Below are 18,713 nucleotides of genomic sequence, written 5' to 3'. Positions count from 1 at the left end.
AAATCACACAGTTCAGCCTCAGGTTCTGCAGAAGCCAGCAGTTGATTTTATTCTTGTTATTTGCTGATAATTGTGGTTCATTGATCCAGCTATCATTGTTCACATGCATCAAACTAGAGAAAGGTTCATACATAAAAATAAAAATAAAAAGTCCAAACGTGTCCACAGTGCTCCCAGTGGTCAGAGACAACACAGAGGCTCCTTTAACTTGACATTTCAGTTTTTCTTCTGGAGTCTCTCCATGACATGGACACTGATGACAGCAGTCACCATGACGACCAGACCCACAGAGAAGACGACTGTCTTCACCAGGCAGAGAGAGACACCAGCAGAGAGACTCTCTGAACCTGCAACACAACAACCACCTTCATCAGACTGACACTGGTCAACAGGAAGTCATCAACCTCTTATTATTCTTCCTCTGTTTGCTCAGCACCTGTGTGTTTTACACTCAGTAACAACATCCACAACATCTGTCAAACTTGGTGACGTCACATCAGAAAAAACAAAGTAGGTGATGTCATTAAAGGGATAGTTCACCCAAAATTCAAATTTCACTCATTATCTACTCACCCTCATGTCAACTAAGAGCTGTGAGAATTTGAGTCCTCTGTGCCTTCTCTGAGTTACAGGGGGGGGGTCCGCGCAGCAGTATTTGTCCATATAATGGTTGTGAATGGTGTTGGTTTTACTTTCGTAGGTTTGAGAAGGGGGGGGCTGCCATATTGTGTAATGTTTTGATTGGTTGCCTGGTTACCTGGCCGCTTAAGTCTGACGTGAGCGGAAGGAGCGGGGCAGTCTGGGAAAAAGCCAAAGAGACAAGACGGCCGCCCCGAGAAGAAGTCAAGGGAGTTGACGATAGGAAGGACCCCCTCCACCTCAAGAGTGAATAATCGTTTTAGTTATTGTCTCGTCTAAACAAAAATGAACTGACAAAGCCACGACCGCGTGACGACGGACGGAGGTCGACGGACGGAGGTCGACACACGCAGGACGCTGGAGCAGGTGGCCGGCCCGGTGACACTGAAGCAGGACGCCGGTCCGCCAGGAAAGCCTCGCGGACCAGCTACAGGTGATGAGCGGGAAGCAGCCGGTGAGTCAAACATTGTACGATATGGCAGCGAATCCCACAAAGCTCCAGGTTTTCAGCAATAGAAATATGTGCACCTGTGTCATCCCTGTAGCCTAGACTCGTTAGAGCCCTAACCGTAAAACTTTACGGGTGGCGTATGGTCGCGACAATGGATACCAACTTTCTTTGTCCAAAAGGACACACCAAAAAACATCCAAATACCTCCATAGTGCTCTTGTATTGAAGCCCCGACATGAGAAATTGTTCCGCCGCGTGATTTGCACTGACACAGGAAGAACAGTGAAACGAGACACTGGGAGCTTCCGCTACAAACAAGCTTAAAATATAGACTTATTTAATTTTTTTCAGAACAATTTCTCATGTCGGGGCTTCAATACAAGAGGGACATTACAGACGAGCACTATGGAGGTATTTGGATGTTTTTTGGTGTGTCTTTTTGGATGAAGAAAGTTGGTATCCATTGGCAACCATTATATGGACAAATACTGCTGCACGGACCCCCCCGTAACTCAGAGAAGGCACGGAGGACTCTGAAACTTCTCACAGCTCTTAGTTGACATGAGTTTAAGTTATTAATCATTATCTATTTAAGTTATTAATCATTTTCATAATTTACTGTCTCTTTAAAATAAGTTTGGTTTTACTTTTCAGTATTTAGAAACTTAATTCTCATTTGTTCTAAATGTAACTGTGTAACATTATCAACAGGATGTTTTCTCTGTCAGACTTACCAGGGGGTGGGAGGCAAAGGCTAGGATCAATCATCACACTGTCATTGGTCCAGCTGACCTGGTTGCTATGGTAACAGATTATTTGGTCATTCAGTGGGTAAACATGGAGAGTAGCATCAGAGAACTGTAACTTTAACTCCTCTCCTCCCTCCTGACTGCAGGTGGTGGTGTTACAGGTAACAGTGGTGCTGATGCTGATCTGATGTGAGTCCAGTGATCTGCAGGTCACAGTGAGGTCACAGGAGTCTGAGCTGTTTGTCACAGAGTCGACTGTCAGCTTCACTGGAGACACTGGATCTGAGGGGAGAGTTTACAGGAAGAGTTTTAGAAACAGCAGCAGATTCTCTCTGGCAGCATCTGAAGAGTTAACAAACCCACCTTCAACTGTGACATAGCATCGAGGTTGTATGTCGACGGAGCGATCATTCACCAGCACTCGTGGATTATACACTCCACTGTCTGACTTTTGCAGATTGTTCAGTTTCACAGAGAATTTTTCCTCAGACACATTGACCCTTCCTCTGTAACGATCAGATACTATTGGTTCGTCATCAGATGAAAATGTTACTAATGTGTCTCCTTTGGCTATCCACTGAAGAGTGGTAAAGTCATAAGGTACATCAGCCTCAGACACCATCAGAAGTAAATCGCCTCCTGTCTGCACATACATGAGACCAAGACCCATGGTCACTGTGAAAACAACAGAACATCATTCAGTCACAGTGATGATTAAAGTTGATTTTATACAAGATAGACCCTGAAAGATGAGCCACTGACTTGAACCTCATGTTGCAACGTATTATATGAATATGTACCTGAATCCTTTTGGATAGCAATCGGAGCAGGAATCAGAAAAAGAGTTGGAGAGAGAGTAGGAGAAGTCTCCACCTCTGGATGTAAATCATCTCCTGTTGGCAAAAGTTCAGGTCTGTTCTCTGTAGAACTATAAGTATGGACTGGGCTTGAGTGACGGTTCTGAAATTTAAATTCTACTTAATATTCATGATCCAGACCTCCATTATTATTGATCTATCATCAATATCAGTTAATCAGACAGTTCATGTCTTACCTGCAGCCTTTACACAGACCAGCAGTCCCAGTATCACAAAGACGGACTTCATGTTCTCTGACTTCTCTCAGACCAAACTGAACCAGTGTGACGTGGTGGTGGGTTGTTATACATGAGATAGAGTCGCCCTTCCTGTCAAAGTCACATTTAGATTCACAATCTCCATATCAACCTGAACTCCTCGGTTCAAACTTCCTCTTTAAGATCTGTTTTATGGATCTTCATTAGTGTCAGGGATCGTCTTCTGCTGAAAACACGAGATAGGTTATTATCTGGTCACTTCCTGTGATTTTTCTCAAGCTTATATTTGTAGCACTTTGGTCAATGCTTGTATTAGTAAATGTGCTATATGAATACATTTGTATTGTACTACTATTTTTATTCATTTGTGAGGATGAAGTTGCTGAAGGCATTCAATGCAATGATCTATAAAATCCAATAGAAAAATCAGATTGACTGAATTAATTTCTCTGCAACATACTGTAGACTCAGTTTCAAAAGATGATAAAACCAAATTCATAGATATTCATAATTCAGCAGTGTTTGTTATTAGCGAAAAACGTATTATTTGGTTACTTCCTGTGATTCTGTCCTGTTTATTTTGTACACCACTTTGGTCAATGCTTTTATTTGTAAATGTGCTATATGAATGAATTTGTATTTGTGTTTTATCTTTATTCATTTGTGAAGATTAAGTTGCTGAACATATTTAATGCTATCATCTAAAATCCAATAGAATAATCCCATTGACTGAAACAATTTCTTTGTTACACAGACTCAGTTTCATTTAAAAACCAAATTCAAAGATATTCATAATGTTTATGTGCATAAAAATCACACAGTTCAGCCTCAGGTTCTGCAGAAGCAGTTGATTTTATTCTTGCTCTTTGCTCATATTTGTGGTTCATTGATCCAGCTATCATTGTTAGCATCTTGTGTCTTTGCTGCATTCAGAGAATATTTCAGTTGTTTCTCATTATTGATCTGCATTAGTGTAAGTGACCGTCTTCTGCTGAAAACATGAGATATTATCTGGTCACTTCCTGTGATTTTTGTCATGCTTATTTTTGCAGAGCACTTTGGTCGATGCTTGTGTTTGTAAATGTGTTATATGATTCTTTGATTTGATTTGATTTATTTGTCAGTAGAAAAGAAATACAAAACTGATGAGGATAACACAGAAAAAGTCCAGGACTTATTTCCACTGTGGTCCTCTGAGACGATCCAGGCTAGGTAATAAAAACATTAAGGAAAAATTACTACTAAACAGTCATTTACAGTATATGTTAAATACGTACAACTTTGCAATACACAATACACATTAAACGATGATTATGTGTATTTGCAATACACATTAAAGAAAAGTGCACACATGACATGAGTCACTCGAATGCACGTTGCAGGGTGATGGAGGAAATACTCTACTGCTTTAAGCAATCCATCCACCACCACTTCACTGCTGCTTTAAACCTAAGTTTCGATCTGATTAATTTAAAGGGATAGTTCAGTCAAAATTGAAATTTCACTCATTATCTACTCACCCTCATGTGGACTAAGGGCTGGGAGAAGTTTCAGAGTTATCCGTGGCTTCTCTGAGTTACAGGGGGTCTCGGCGTAGCAGTGCATGTCCATATAACGGTTGCAAATGGATACCAACTGTCTTCATAACAAAAAGACACACCAAAAAACATCCAAATACCTCCATGCTGCTCGTATGTAATGTCCGTCTTGTATTGAAGCCCTGAAATGCGAAATTGTCTCGAAAAAAATTAAATGAGTCTATATTTCAAGCTTGTTTTGCAGCGGAAGCTTCTCAAAGAGCTTCTACTACAAACAAGCTTGAAATATAGACTCATTTAATTTTTTTCGAGACAATTTCGCATTTCGCGGCTTCAATACAAGACGGACATTACATACGAGCAGCATGGAGGTATTTGGATGTTTTTTGGTGTGTCTTTTTGTTACGAAGACAGTTGGTATCCATTTGCAACCGCTTGAGCTGTACAGCAATATATCATGGGTGACTGTGTCGAATGCTTTCTGAAGGTCGAGCAACACCATGCCACATCACTTTCCCAAATCAACTTCCTTTCTAATGATGTCTGTAAGGTAGAGCAAGCATGTATCGGTAGAGTGACATTTTTTGAACCCGGATTGAAAAGTATAAAGGAGGTCTGCTTCATGGATGTATTTCTTGATTTGATTGTGGACTATTATGTCCAAGACCTTTGACAACACGCTCATAATTGAAACTGGTCTATAGTTACCATGCTTAACTTTGCTGCCCTTCTTAAATAGTGGCACCACCCTGGCCATTTTCCATTCCCAGGGGAGTCCATTTACATTTTTATTGTATTGTACTCTATTTTATCTTTATTCATTAGTGCGGATTAAGTTGCTGAAAGCATTTAATGCAATGATATAAAATCCAATAGAAAAATCATAATTGACTGAATTAATTTCTCTGCAACAGAGACTCAGTTTCGAAAGATGATGAAACCAAATTCATAGATATTCATAATTCATCAGTCTTCGTTATCAGCTAAAAACATGAGATATTATCTGGTTACTTCCTGTGATTTTGTCATGCTTATTTTGTACAGCACTTTGGTCAATGCTTTTATTCGTAATTGTACTATATGAATACGTTTGTATTGTATTATGTGTTTTATCTTTATTCATTTGTGAAGATTAAGTTACTGCAATAATCTAAAATCCAATAGAACAATCCAATTGACTGAAACAATTTCTTTGCAACAGAGAGTTTCAAAAACCAAATTTAAAGATGTATGTGTATATGTCATAATGTCTGTGCATAAAAATCACACAGTTCAGCCTCATGTTCTGCAGAAGCCAGCAGTTGGTTTTATTCTTGTTCTTTGCTGATAATTGTGGTTCATTGATCCAGCTGTCATTGTTAGCATCTTGTGTCTTTGCTGCATTCAGAGAATATTTCAGTTGTTTCTCATTATATAAATTATACATCAAATCATGAGCAGGATTTGGGTTAAAGCTGAGAATCACTGAAGCTTTACAAAAGAGTTTCATTTTAGAAGCTGATTTAACAGGGAAATAAAATCCTGACTTGTTTACATCCAGGTTTCATTTCTTGTTCACAGGCATCAAACTATAAGTTTCACACATGACAGTAAAAATAAAAAGCCCAAACGTGTCCACAGTGGTCAGAGACAACACAGAGGCTAAAATCCAATAAAAAAATCCCATTGACTGAATTAATTTCTCTGCAACAGAGACTCAGTTTTGAAAGATGATGAAACCAAATTCATAGATATTCATAATTCATTAGTGTGCGTTATCAGCGAAAAACATGAGATATTATTTGGTTACTTCCTGTGATTTTGTCATGCTTATTTTGTGGAGCACTTTGGCCAATGCTTTTGTTTGTAAATGTGCGATATGAATACATTTGTACTGTATTGTGTCTTTATTCATTTGTGAAGATTAAATTGTTGATTTGGGTTAAAGCTGAGAATCACTGAAGCTTTACAAAAGAGTTTCAGAAGCTGATTTAACAAGGAAATAAAATCCTGACTAGTTTACATCCAGGTTTCATTTCTTGTTCACATGCATCAAACTAGAGAAAGGTTCACACATGACAATAAAAATAAAAATCCCAAACGTGTCCACAGTGCTCCCAGTGGTCAGAGACAACACAGAGGCTCCTTTAACTTGACATTTCAGTTTTTCTTCTGGAGTCTCTCCATGACATGGACACTGATGACAGCAGTCACCATGACGACCAGACCCACAGAGAAGACGACTGTCTTCACCAGGCAGAGAGAGACACCAGCAGAGAGACTCTCTGAACCTGCAACACAACAACCACCTTCATCAGACTGACACTGGTCAACAGGAAGTCATCAACCTCTTATTATTCTTCCTCTGTTTGCTCAGCACCTGTGTGTTTTACACTCAGTAACAACATCCACAACATCTGTCAAACTTGGTGACGTCACATCAGAATAAAACAAAGTGGGTGATGTCATTAAGTTATTAATCATTATCATCATTTACTGTCTCTTTAAAGGGACAACGAGGAGTTTTGGAAAAGCGAAGAGTTTTCACACTATGAGCCTCCACGCGCACCGTAGAATTCTTCGACCGGCGCAAGACGGACTCATGTTTTCATTCATCAAGAATTAAAGTCAGAGGTTCAAAGAGGTTCAGTTACCGTTCTGACCATAAACAGCAATACGGCTGTGTTATTCTCATGAGCGTCCGCGAACCCGAAAGTAAGGAAACGCTGGTCGGCTCGACCAGCATTTCCACTATTAATTAAAATAACAAAATAACGATAGAGACAAAACGATATATTTATCGAAAATGGAGCCATTAACAAGTGGTAACGTAGATTCATCCACATTAACATGAGACTTTTTTATAACCAAATAGAAACTCCTCGTTGGCCCTTTAAGTTTTACTTTTTAGTATTTAGAAAATAAATTCTCATTTGTTCTAAATTTAACCGTGTACTAATATTATCGACAGGATGGTTTCTCTGTCAGACTTACCAGGTGGTGGGAGGCAAAGGCTAGGATCAATCATCACACTGTCATTGGTCCTGCTGACCTGGTTGCCATGGTCACAGATGATCGTGTCATCCAGCAGGTAAACATGGAGAGTAGCATCAGAGAACAATAACTTTAACTCCTCTCCTCCCTCCTGACTGCAGGTGGTGGTGTTACAGGTAACAGTGGTGCTGATGCTGATCTGATGTGAGTCCAGTGATCTGCAGGTCACAGTGAGGTCACAGGAGTCTGAGCTGTTTGTCACAGAGTCGACTGTCAGATTCACTGGAGACACTGGATCTGAGGGGAGAGTTTACAGGAAGAGTTTTAGAAACAGCAGCAGATTCTCTCTGGCAGCGTCTGAAGAGTTAACAAACCCACCTTCAACTGTGACGTCATATTCAGCCAGTTGTTGTTCTTGATCCACTGTCACTTGTGCAGCATAAACTCCACTGTCTGACTTTTGCAGATTCTTCAGTTTCACAGAGAAATTTTCCTCAGACACATTGACCCTTCCTCTGTAACGATCAGAGACTGCCGGTTCTTCATCAGATGAAAATGTTACCAACGTGTCTCTATCATTGTGTATCCACTCAAGAGTGGTAAAGTCATAAGGTACATCAGCCTCATCCACCTCCAGAAGTAAATCCTCTCCTGTCTGCACAAACTCATGAATACCCCCCCAGGGCCCTGTGAAAACAACAGAACATCATTCAGTCACAGTGATGATTGAAGCTGGTTTTAAACAAGACAGACACTGAAAGAGGAGCCACTGATTTGAACCTCATGTTGTCAACATATTATATGAATATGTACCTGGTAAATCCCATTCATCATAGATTATCAACTCAGGAGTTGGAGAAGGAGCTGGAGAAGTCTCCACCTCTGGATGTAAATCCTCTCCTGTTGACACAAGTTCAGGTCTGTTCACTGTAGGACTATAAGTATGGACTGGGCTTTAAAAGAAAACGTGAGTACTTGTAACTTGGTTGTTGTGATATTTGATTGTTACTCATTGTTAAGTGATCAAAGGATTGACACATTAATTGTCATTTCATTGAAGGCGTTGATGACACGTTTATGTGTGCTTTGTTTGTGTTGCAAGGAGGAAAACAGCTTAAGGGGGGAGGAATGTAGTAGAGAGAGACGATCATCCTGAACGTTGTCCTGTTGATGTGTCATGTTGGAGATGTCCTCTAGAGGGCAGCCTAGGTCAGGATGAATGCTGTCTAGCCTTGGGTGTGCAGTGCCTCAACTAGTTGACTCTTATGCTCATGTTATGATCAATGAGCTGCAGTGAAAGAACTTGAACCTCCCTCAGCTGTCCGTCCATCTTTAAAGAATATCATAAGATTAATACAATAGTCAAATGACTTGTGACTTGAGCACCTTGTGACTAGACGAAGAATCACATCTTCTTGCTACTGTCTGATTTCACATACACACCTGTACAAAGTGTAGGTGGCTTAGGTTACATTTATATTATTTCATTTTCATGCGTCCAAATAAACTGCTTTGAATCTTTGCTGTTCTGTTTAATGTTGCACTAGAGTGAGTCTTGCCAACCTCTACACTGTAGAAATTCCCAATGCTTCAATTTCTTCTGCTATTGATGAGGTAATCAAGGTTTCAAGTTAATAATTAGTATACTTCTATGAAACTTATTTGATAAATTTGATATCTAGTGCCCCGAGGTGGATTTCATGTAAATGAAATCACACTTTTTTAAATTTATTTTTTTATCCCACCACCACCACCCCTAATGGGGACCTTTTTTTTTTCCCTTTCTTTCTCATTAATTTTTTTAATTAAATTAATCAGCTGGCAGTAACATAAAAACCCATAATCACACTACTTTTTGTACATTTTGATAACACTCACTCAGTAGTGCACCACAAATAGTGTCCAACATTAAAGCAGAAGTAAGTGATATATTTGTGTTAATATAAGTCTTAAATAGTTATATCTTTCGGGAAGCATCACTATTATGCTTTACAGAAAGCTGGTTACATTCTTCGGTACCAGACTCTGCCTGTGAAATCGAGGGTTTCACATTGGTAAGAGCGGACAGAGACATCAGCTCATCTAAAAGCAAGGGCGGCGGGATCTGTGTCTATATAAATGACCGGTGGTGTCGTCAGTACACCGTGAACGGCAGGATCTGTGACAGAGACGTTGAGATCTTGTTCCTGACTTTAAGACCATTTTACTTGCCCAGGGAGTTTGGATGCGTATTACTTTTTATTGTGTATGCACCTCCCAGTGGCAAAGCGACGCGAGCAGCAGCTACTGTTGCAGACTGCGTTCACATGCTGCAGCAACAACATCCAGAGGCCCCAGCTATTGTTGTCGGAGACATGAATCATTGTAAACTGGACGTAACGATGCCGGGATTTAAACAATATGTTAAAGGACAAACAAGGAAGAATAATCTGCTGGATAAATGCTTTGTAAATGTGGAGGGGGCGTATGCTTCCAGGATCAGACCACCAATAGCTAATTCAGATCATAATGTGGTTCATCTTGTACCAACTTACAAAACGAAATTAAAGAGCAGTAAACCAGAGAAAAAAGTCATTAGAGTCTGGTCATCTGATAGTGTAGAAACACTTAAAGCATGTTTTGATTGTACTGTGTGGGAGGAGTTTCATCATCATGGCTCCCTTGATGAAACATCAACAGTGATAACAGATTACATAGATTTTTGTGTGCAGACAGTGATACCAACTAAGGAAATACAAATCTATCCAAATAATAAGACGCACATAAATAAGGATATTAAGCATACTATGAATTTGAGGAAGATAGCCTTCAAGAACAGGGACACAATAGAATTAAAGCGTGTAGAAAAAGACCTAAGGGGGAAGCTACGGGAGGCAAAGAGGGTGCATAAGTTAAAATTAGAAAAGGCTTTTAAAGACAGCAACACCAAGCAGTTATGGGACACTATGAAGAGGATGACTGGGTTGTCAAATACCAGGAAGACATTAGTAGCAGAGAATGAGGTAATTTTTGCTAATCAGTTAAACAGCTTTTTCTCCAGGTTTGATGAGGGGGGTAATATACATCGTGTTGCCAGTATTCTTAATTCAGCTGTACCTGTGCAGTCAGACAAAATTGATGTTTCTGTTGAACAAGTGAGGAATACCTTTAAACATCTGAATCAGAGGAAGGCCACAGGACCAGATCACCTGAGTGCATTTATTTTGAAAACGTTTGCGGATGAGCTGGCGCCTGTGTGGCAACCTATTTTCCAGTGTTCTATTGATACTCACATAATTCCAGAGGTGTGGAAGACTTCACATATAATACCTCTTCCGAAGAAAACATGCCCTAAAGAACTCGGTGATTATCGTCCTGTGGCCTTGACTCCTATTGTCATGAAGAGCTTGGAAAGAATTGTGATTCAACAGCTCACCAAGTCTGTAGACGACAAACTGGATATCTTCCAGTTTGCGTATAAGAGAAATCGTAGCACAGAGGATGCAGTTGTAACATTAATACATCTTATATTGAAACATCTAGACAAGCCTAAATGTACAGCTAGGGCTCTCTTTTTTGATTTTACATCTGCATTCAATACAATTCAGCCAGAACTTCTACTGGCAAAGATGATTCAAATGGAGATTAATCCTCATCTAGTTCACTGGTACCATTCATTTTTCACGAATAGAAACCAGATAGTTAAAGTTAACCAGACATACTCATCTTCTATTGTTACTAACTCAGGAGCACCTCAGGGCTGTGTGAGCTCTCCGTTGCTTTTCACACTTTATACTGATGATTGTAAAACAGAATGTCCAAATACTTTTATTTTGAAATTTTCAGACGACACTACACTGTTGTCTTTGTTGAGCCCTGAAGATGATCCTTGTGTTCATCAGCATGCTACAGACAGATTAGTGAAGTGGTGTGAAAACAATTCACTCATTATTAATTCAAAGAAAACAAAAGAAATCATCTTCGGTCTCCCAGTGGGTTCATACCCTCCACCAGTTACTGTACATAATGCTGAGATTGAACAAGTTTCCTCCTATAAATATCTGGGCATCTACGTGGACGCTACTTTGTCCTGGAGTGTACATGTAGACTTTATTTGTTGCAAAGTACAACAACGTATTTATTTTTTGAGAAGATTGAGGTCATTTGGAGCAAACAAACACATCCTGTTATTAGTGTGACTGCTGAAGCAGTCACACTATTGTTCTTCTGTTTGGCCATTTTCTTCCGCCTTTTTACGGTCTTCTTCTAGTCCTTCATACTTTGTGCTATTTCAACAATTCATATATCAAAACGTGCAGCTTTTTTTGAACTTTATCGGCATTACTTTTCTCTTTTTAACTATTTATACTTTTTAAAATATTTAACTTTTTCACAAAAAATCTCACATTCATCAAAGTCTCAACCTCTCTTCTCCACAACTCCACTGTAGTGTAGGGGTTAGGGTGGATGTTTGCCAACCCTAAGGTCACTGGTTCGAATCCAAGGGAAGAACTCTTGTTATGTTATGTTGAATTCTGCTCTCCTCCCCCGCCTTCAATTGGTTACAGGTGTTTGTTATCTCCTTGATTACTCGTACCAGTTTGCAGCACATCATCACATTACAATGAATGACAACAGGTTTGAAAGCAGTGTGCTCTCTGTAGCCGAGTGGCAGAGTAAAGGTTTAGTGATCATATGGTCATGGGTTCGATTCCTGCCTCAGTCTTTTCACTTCATTGCTTGACTTTTGATTCCAATTATTCAGCTGTCATTGGACAGTCTTTGATTCCTCATAGTATAAAGCTCATTGTAACTCAGGTTCTCTGTGGCCATATGGTTAGTGCTCAGCCTGAAATTCACAGACATTTTCATTCTAAGTCATTCAAGCTTGACTCTCAAGCTTTCTTGATGTTGACAGTGTGCAGATCATTAACAGACAACAGTCTCTGCAACTGTGTGTGCACCGTGGCCTAGAGGCAGAGTGGAAGTCTAATAACCATGAGGATGTGGGTTCGATTCTGACCTTGGTCAAACATTTGTATGGTGATCACAGCTTGCACTATTTGCTAATTCTGCAACAGCGTTCAGTTGCTGTCAGCAGTCACACCATTTCCATTCTTGGAAATGCTTTTTCTAGTTATTTTTTCAATCTATAGTGCAGAGTGTTATGCAGTACGGAATTAGTGCCTGGTTTAGTTGTTTGTCTGTCCAACTTAAAACCAAACTAACCAGACTGCTACATATCTGTTCAAAGATTGTGGGTCAAACTTTGGAGTCACATTTTCAAGCAGCATACACTAAAAGAATGTTGTCTCTTGCAAGTAATATCTCATCTGACCCCTCTCATGTGTTATTCGAGGAATATCAGCTTCTGCCATCAAACAGAAGGTTTAGAGTTCCACAAGCTCGACTGAACAGGCTGAGGAACTCTTTTGTCCCTCAGTCTGTCAAACTGTTAAATCAGAGTTTGGTCTCTAAATAGACCCTAAGGTTCATGTACAGACTGAGCACTGGCTGTTGCACCAAGACACTTTGTAATGTTGGATTTGTGTTGTGAGGAGTTGGGAGGTAGTTTGTGTTTTTCTTTAAATGTGAGGGTGACATTTATGCTTTCTGTAAATGTGTGTTTTTTGTGTTTTGTATTGTTTATGTGAAACTGTGGACGTCATGGGACGCAAGACAAATTTCAGAAGTGATCTGATAATTAAAGTATAATCTTAATCTTAATCTTAATCTTAATCTTAATCTTAATAATCTTAATCTTAATCTTCCGACAGCAATCACTTACATAGAGTGTTTGGACTGAAACACGGGTCTCTCAGTCCCTCTGCTCTGCTCTGAGCCGAAGAGAAAAATTTATCGTATCCTACAGTTTTTATCCAATGAGGAGAGAGAACGGCATGCAGGGCTGTGTGTGCAGCCAAGGAACGCCGTGAATGTGGTGACGTAGCGACGAGGACTGTTATGGTGCGTTCAAGGAAACTCGTATTTTTCCGACCGTGAAGTGGTACCAGTTCGATCTGGTACGAGTTCACCGGTCGGAAGTTACGAGTGGCCGTTATAGTGACTTTCACCGGTAAAACAGGTCGGAAAAACACGAGTGGGTTGCCTGGAACGCTACAAAGTCGTAAGTTGTGACTTGAAGCTGTAATTTACGATTTCAAAAGCCTGCCTGGAACGCAGCATTAGCCAAAACGACCGGACCACTTACTTCTGCTTTAACAACACAGGGCTGAGTGACGGTTCTGAAATTTAACTTCTACTTAATATTCATGATCCAGACCTCCATTATTATTGATCTATCATCAATATCAGTTTATCAGACAGTGTTCATGTCTTACCTGCAGCCTTTACGCAGACCAGCAGTCCCAGTATCACAAAGACGGACTTCATGTTTTCTGGCCTCTCTCAGACCAAACTGAACCAGTGTGACGTGGTGGTGGGTTGTTATACATGAGATAGAGTCGCCCTTCCTGTCAAAGCCACATTTAGATTAATAATCTCCATATCAACCTGAACTCCTCGGTTCAAACTTCCTCTTTAAGATCTGTTTTATGGATCTTCAAGTGACCGTCTTCTGCTGAAAACATGAGATATTATCTGGTCACTTCCTGTGATTTTTGTCATGCTTATTTTTGCAGAGCACTTTGGTCGATGCTTGTGTTTGTAAATGTGTTATATGATTCTTTGATTTGATTTGATTTATTTGTCAGTAGAAAAGAAATACAAAACTGATGAGGATAACACAGACTTATTTCCACTGTGGTCCTCTGAGACGATCCAGGCTAGGTAATAAAAACATTAAGGAAAAATTACTTCTAAACAGTCATTTACAGTATATGTTAAATACAACTTTGCAATACACAATACACATTAAACGAGGATTATGTGTATTTGCAATACACATTAAAGAAAAGTGCACACATGACATGAGTCACTCGAATGCACGTTGCAGGGTGATGGAGGAAATACTCTACTGCTTTAAGCAATCCATCCACCACCACTTCACTGCTGCTTTAAACCTAAGTTTCGATCTGATTAATTTAAAGGGATAGTTCACTCAAAATTGAAATTTCACTCATTATCTACTCACCCTCATGTCGACTAAGGGCAGGGAGAAGTTTCAGAGTTATCCGTGGCCGTGAGTTACAGGGGGTCTCGGCGTAGCAGTGCATGTCCATATAACGGTTGCAAATGGATACCAACTGTCTTCGTAACAAAAAGACACACCAAAAAACATCCAAATACCTCCATGCTGCTCGTATGTAATGTCCGTCTTGTATTGAAGCCTCGAAATGCGAAATTGTCTCCAAAAAAATTAAATGAGTCTATATTTCAAGCTTAGCGGAAGCTTCTTGAAGCTCCTCTTCCCGGTTCGTCCAAATTTGACGAACCGGAAAGAGGAGTATAAAGGAGGTCTACTTCATGGATGTATTTCTTGATTTGATTGTGGACTATTATTTCCAAGACAACACGCTCAGAATTGAAACTGGTCTATAGTCACCATGCTTAACTTTGCTAAGCAAGTCCATTTACATTTTTATTGTATTGTACTCTATTTTATCTTTATTCATTAGTGAGGATTAAGTTGCTGAAGGCATTTAATGCAATGATCTAAAATACTATAGAAAAATCCAATTGACTGAATTAATTTCTCTGCAACCTAGACTCAGTTTCGAAAGATGATAAAACCAATTCATATTCATAATTCATCAGTGTAAATGTGCTATGTGAATACATTTGTATTGTATTATGTGTTTTATCTTTATTCATTTGTGAAGATTAAGTTACTGCAATGATCTAAAATCCAATACAACAATCCCATTGAAACAATTTCTTTGCAACAGAGAGTTTCAAAAACCAAATTTAAAGATGCATGTGTATATGTATGTCATAATGTATTTGCATAAAAATCACACAGTTCACCCTCAGGTTCTGCAGAAGCCAGCAATGGATTTTATTCTTGTTCTTTGCTGATGATTGTGGTTCATTGATCCAGCTGTCATTTTCAGCATCTTGTGTCTTTGCTGCATTCAGAGAATCTTTCAGTTGTTTCTCATTATATAAATTATACATCAAATCATGAGCAGGATTTAGGTTAAAGCTGAGAATCACTGAAGCTTTACAAAAGAGTTTCATTTTAGAAGCTGATTTGACAAGGACATAAAATCCTGACTTGTTTACATCCAGGTTTCATTTCTTGTTCACATGCATCATAGAGAAAGGTTCACACATGACAATAAAAATAAAAAGCCCAAACGTGTCCACAGTGCTCCCAGTGGTCAGAGACAACACAGAGGCTCCTTTAACTTGACATTTCAGTTTTTCTTCTTGAGTCTCTCCATGACATGGACACTGATGACAGCAGCCACCATGACGATCAGACCCACACAGATGACTATCTCTCTCACCAGGCAGAGAGAGACACCAGCAGAGAGACTCTCTGAACCTGCAACACAAACACATAGGGCCGGATCTACTAAGATCCCAGATAGCGGGCGTTAAATTGTTTGCGCCCGCTATAATACTGCGTGTTTGGTTAGTGCACGCAAAACAGCTGATCTACTAAGAGTAACCCGCTAAATGAAAACACGTGCAAACCGCAGTATTCAAATGAGGGAGCTGGATGGACGAAAGGACAGAATGACATTTGATCCGATGCATACAACGACAGCATGTGTGTTCATCTCTCTCGCGCTCTGTTAATAAATTAATTTAATTAATAAACACAAATCGCTACAGGGCCCAACTTGTCATATAGTGACGAACAGGCAGCAGCTGCAGTGACAATCGACAATCACACACCTGTAATATGTGTGTGTGTGCCGCCCATGATCCAGTGGATTAATAGAGCGCTCAGGTGGGACACACGGATCTAAACGCTCTGACCACTGACCAGAGGGATCAAAGATGGGTGAAGGCAGCGGTGACGTGTCTCAGTCCGGGACCGGGACTGAGAGACGGAGCTGAGCAGCCAGGTACTGGAGAGGAGAGGAGAGGAGAGGGGTGCACTGCAGGACAGACGTGTGCCGTGCGTAACGGCGCGTAAAAGACTTTTAACACGGCTGAAAAACGTTTACAGAATTACCCAGATGTGAGGAAATGCAGAGATGTAAGATCACGGGGCTCTGACAGGTATCAAATCAATAAACGCATACGTTTTCACAAAGTTGTATCAGTTAGTACATGGTTTTCAGACGTGGTGAATAAAGACGCAAAAACAGCCACCGCAATCTCTTCCTGGCTTGGTAAATCACATTGCGTGCGCTAAATAAGTCTATTTGCATCTACTCCTCCCAGTATTTTGCACGTTCTGGTAGAAACGCCCATATTTACATATTCATCAAGGCAAACACGCTAAATGGATCGCTCGTGCTATTTTGCCCGTTTGAGAGACGCAATCCTCGGTGCGTCCGGTTAGTAGATCAGGTTCCACATGTGTTTGCGCGTGCAATCATGTTTGCACACGTTTTAATACACGCAAACCTTTAGTAGATCTGGCTCATAGTATTTAGAAAATAAATTCTCATTTGTTCTAAATGCAACTGTGTAATATTATCAACGGGATGTTTTCTCTGTCAGACTTACCAGGGGGTGGGAGCCAAAGGCTAGGATCAATCATGATACTGTCACTGGTCCTGCTGACCTGGTTGCCATGGTCACAGATGATCGTGTCATTCAGTGGGTAAACATGGAGAGTAGCATCAGAGAACCATAACTTTAACTCCTCTCCTCCCTCCTGACTGCAGGTGGTGGTGTTACAGGTAACAGTGGTGCTGATGCTGATCTGATGTGAGTCCAGTGATCTGCAGGTCACAGTGAGGTCACAGGAGTCTGAGCTGTTTGTCACAGAGTCGACTGTCAGCTTCACTGGAGATACTGGATCTGAGGGGAGAGTTTACAGGAAGAGTTTTAGAAACAGCAGCAGATTCTCTCTGGCAGCGTCTTAAGAGTTAACAAACCCACTTTTAACTATGACGAAGAATGCAGGTAGTTGTCTTTCTTCACCACCCTTTATCACTTGTGCAGTATAAACTCCACTGTCTGACTTTTGCAGATTCTTCAGTTTCACAGAGAAATTTTCCTCAGACACATTGACCCTTCCTCTGTAACGGTCAGAGACTGTTGGTTCTTCATCAGATGAAAATGTTACCAACGTGTCTCTATCATTGTGTATCCACTCAACAGTCGTAAAGTCGTGAGGTACATCAGCCTCATCCACCTCCAGAAGTAAATCCTCTCCTGTCTGCACAAACAAACGAGTACGACCCCTCCTGGGCCCTGTGAAAACAACAGAACATCATTCACTATCAGTGATGATTGAAGTTGATTTTAAACAAGACAGACACTGAAAGAGGAGCCACTGATTTGAACTTTATGTTGTCAACATATTGTATGAATATGTACCTGATAAGAATGGGCGATATTTTATCGTTTGCGATATACCGTCAAAAATTTCCCCCACGATAAGAAATTGTCATATTGCGATAATAATGATAAATTCCAGTTGATGACGGTTTTTTTTACTTATTTGTATTCAGATTTACTCCCATTTGATGAGTGTGCAACCACGCACTCGCAGCCCAGCTCACGTGACAGGCACCTGCGTTCAGACCTGACCTCTTGGCTCACATGAAGAACAACAACAAACATGGCGGAAGGTGGAGCTGAGAGCGAGGAGCTCGTTGCTAAACGAGGCTCCAGCATTTGAATAAATGTTGAATCTGTTCTCACATTTCAAACTTGTTTGATGTGAGTCATTACAGTTTTGCAGTACAGGTGAATTGGTATTTTTTATCGTCACTTTTATCGTTACCGGGATAAATGGCAGGAATTATCGTGATAGCCTACATTTTTTTGTCCATATCGCCCATCCCTAGTAGTCCAGGCAAAATAGCGTTTTCCGACAGACTACTTGTAACAGAATGTTTTTCACCATACATCATTTCTATGAGGTGTCCAGAACAACATACTAAAAGTCCTAAGAAATCCTAGTTGGGGAAATATGTTTAATTCTCATCAATCCAAGATTGATTTACTCTATAAAGTCTATGGTGCCACAATACACCCCAATGGAGCTATTTTTTTTCCTTTACTGCTATCACAATGAAACTTTACACAATGAAAGTATCTATGAAATGTAAAAATGTTTGTATTACAAGTTATGTTGAAAATGAATTTGAATATGCAAATGAGCAACACACTTATCAAATATGCCCAAAATACATCCGAATAGGCTTATTTTTTTTCTCCTTTACTCCTACCACAATGAAACTTTACACAATGAAAATATACATGAAAAGTAAGTA

At 40.0% G+C, this 18,713-nt stretch overlaps 2 protein-coding genes across 2 annotated transcripts; both read right to left on the bottom strand.

Moving 5' to 3' along the window:
• Positions 1-168: 168 nt before the first annotated feature.
• LOC146970167 (uncharacterized) lies at positions 169-2,945 on the bottom strand. The gene is made up of 4 exons (XM_085804213.1): positions 2,894-2,945; positions 2,203-2,514; positions 1,825-2,121; positions 169-347 (listed from the first exon to the last, which is right to left on the bottom strand). Exons 1-4 carry the CDS (start codon positions 2,943-2,945, stop codon positions 217-219), a joined length of 792 nt encoding a protein of 263 aa, XP_085660339.1. The 3' UTR covers positions 169-216.
• Positions 2,946-6,429: 3,484 nt separating this feature from the next.
• On the bottom strand, positions 6,430-13,797 carry LOC146970166 (uncharacterized). The gene is made up of 4 exons (XM_085804645.1): positions 13,746-13,797; positions 7,804-8,112; positions 7,426-7,722; positions 6,430-6,722 (listed from the first exon to the last, which is right to left on the bottom strand). Exons 1-4 carry the CDS (start codon positions 13,795-13,797, stop codon positions 6,592-6,594), a joined length of 789 nt encoding a protein of 262 aa, XP_085660771.1. The 3' UTR covers positions 6,430-6,591.
• Positions 13,798-18,713: the final 4,916 nt, after the last annotated feature.

The sequence above is a fragment of the Trachurus japonicus genome, chromosome 17, assembly GCF_045865225.1.
Source record: "Trachurus japonicus isolate A0001 chromosome 17, Traja_1.0".
NCBI lineage: Eukaryota > Metazoa > Chordata > Actinopteri > Carangiformes > Carangidae > Trachurus > Trachurus japonicus.
This window is presented reverse-complemented; position numbering and strand designations above follow the sequence as displayed.

Coding starts and splice junctions, on each gene's coding strand:
- LOC146970167 (XM_085804213.1), bottom strand. CDS start 2,945: ATGAAGTCCGTCTTTGTGATACTGGGACTGCTGGTCTGTGTAAAGGCT. Junction 2,515..2,893: donor GGTCTGTGTAAAGGCTGCAG/GTAAGACATGAA, acceptor TTGTTTTCACAG/TGACCATGGGTCTTGGTCTC. Junction 2,122..2,202: donor ATGCTATGTCACAGTTGAAG/GTGGGTTTGTTA, acceptor CTCTCCCCTCAG/ATCCAGTGTCTCCAGTGAAG.
- LOC146970166 (XM_085804645.1), bottom strand. CDS start 13,797: ATGAAGTCCGTCTTTGTGATACTGGGACTGCTGGTCTGCGTAAAGGCT. Junction 8,113..13,745: donor GGTCTGCGTAAAGGCTGCAG/GTAAGACATGAA, acceptor TTGTTTTCACAG/GGCCCTGGGGGGGTATTCAT. Junction 6,723..7,425: donor CCTTTGCCTCCCACCACCTG/GTAAGTCTGACA, acceptor GTTGTGTTGCAG/GTTCAGAGAGTCTCTCTGCT.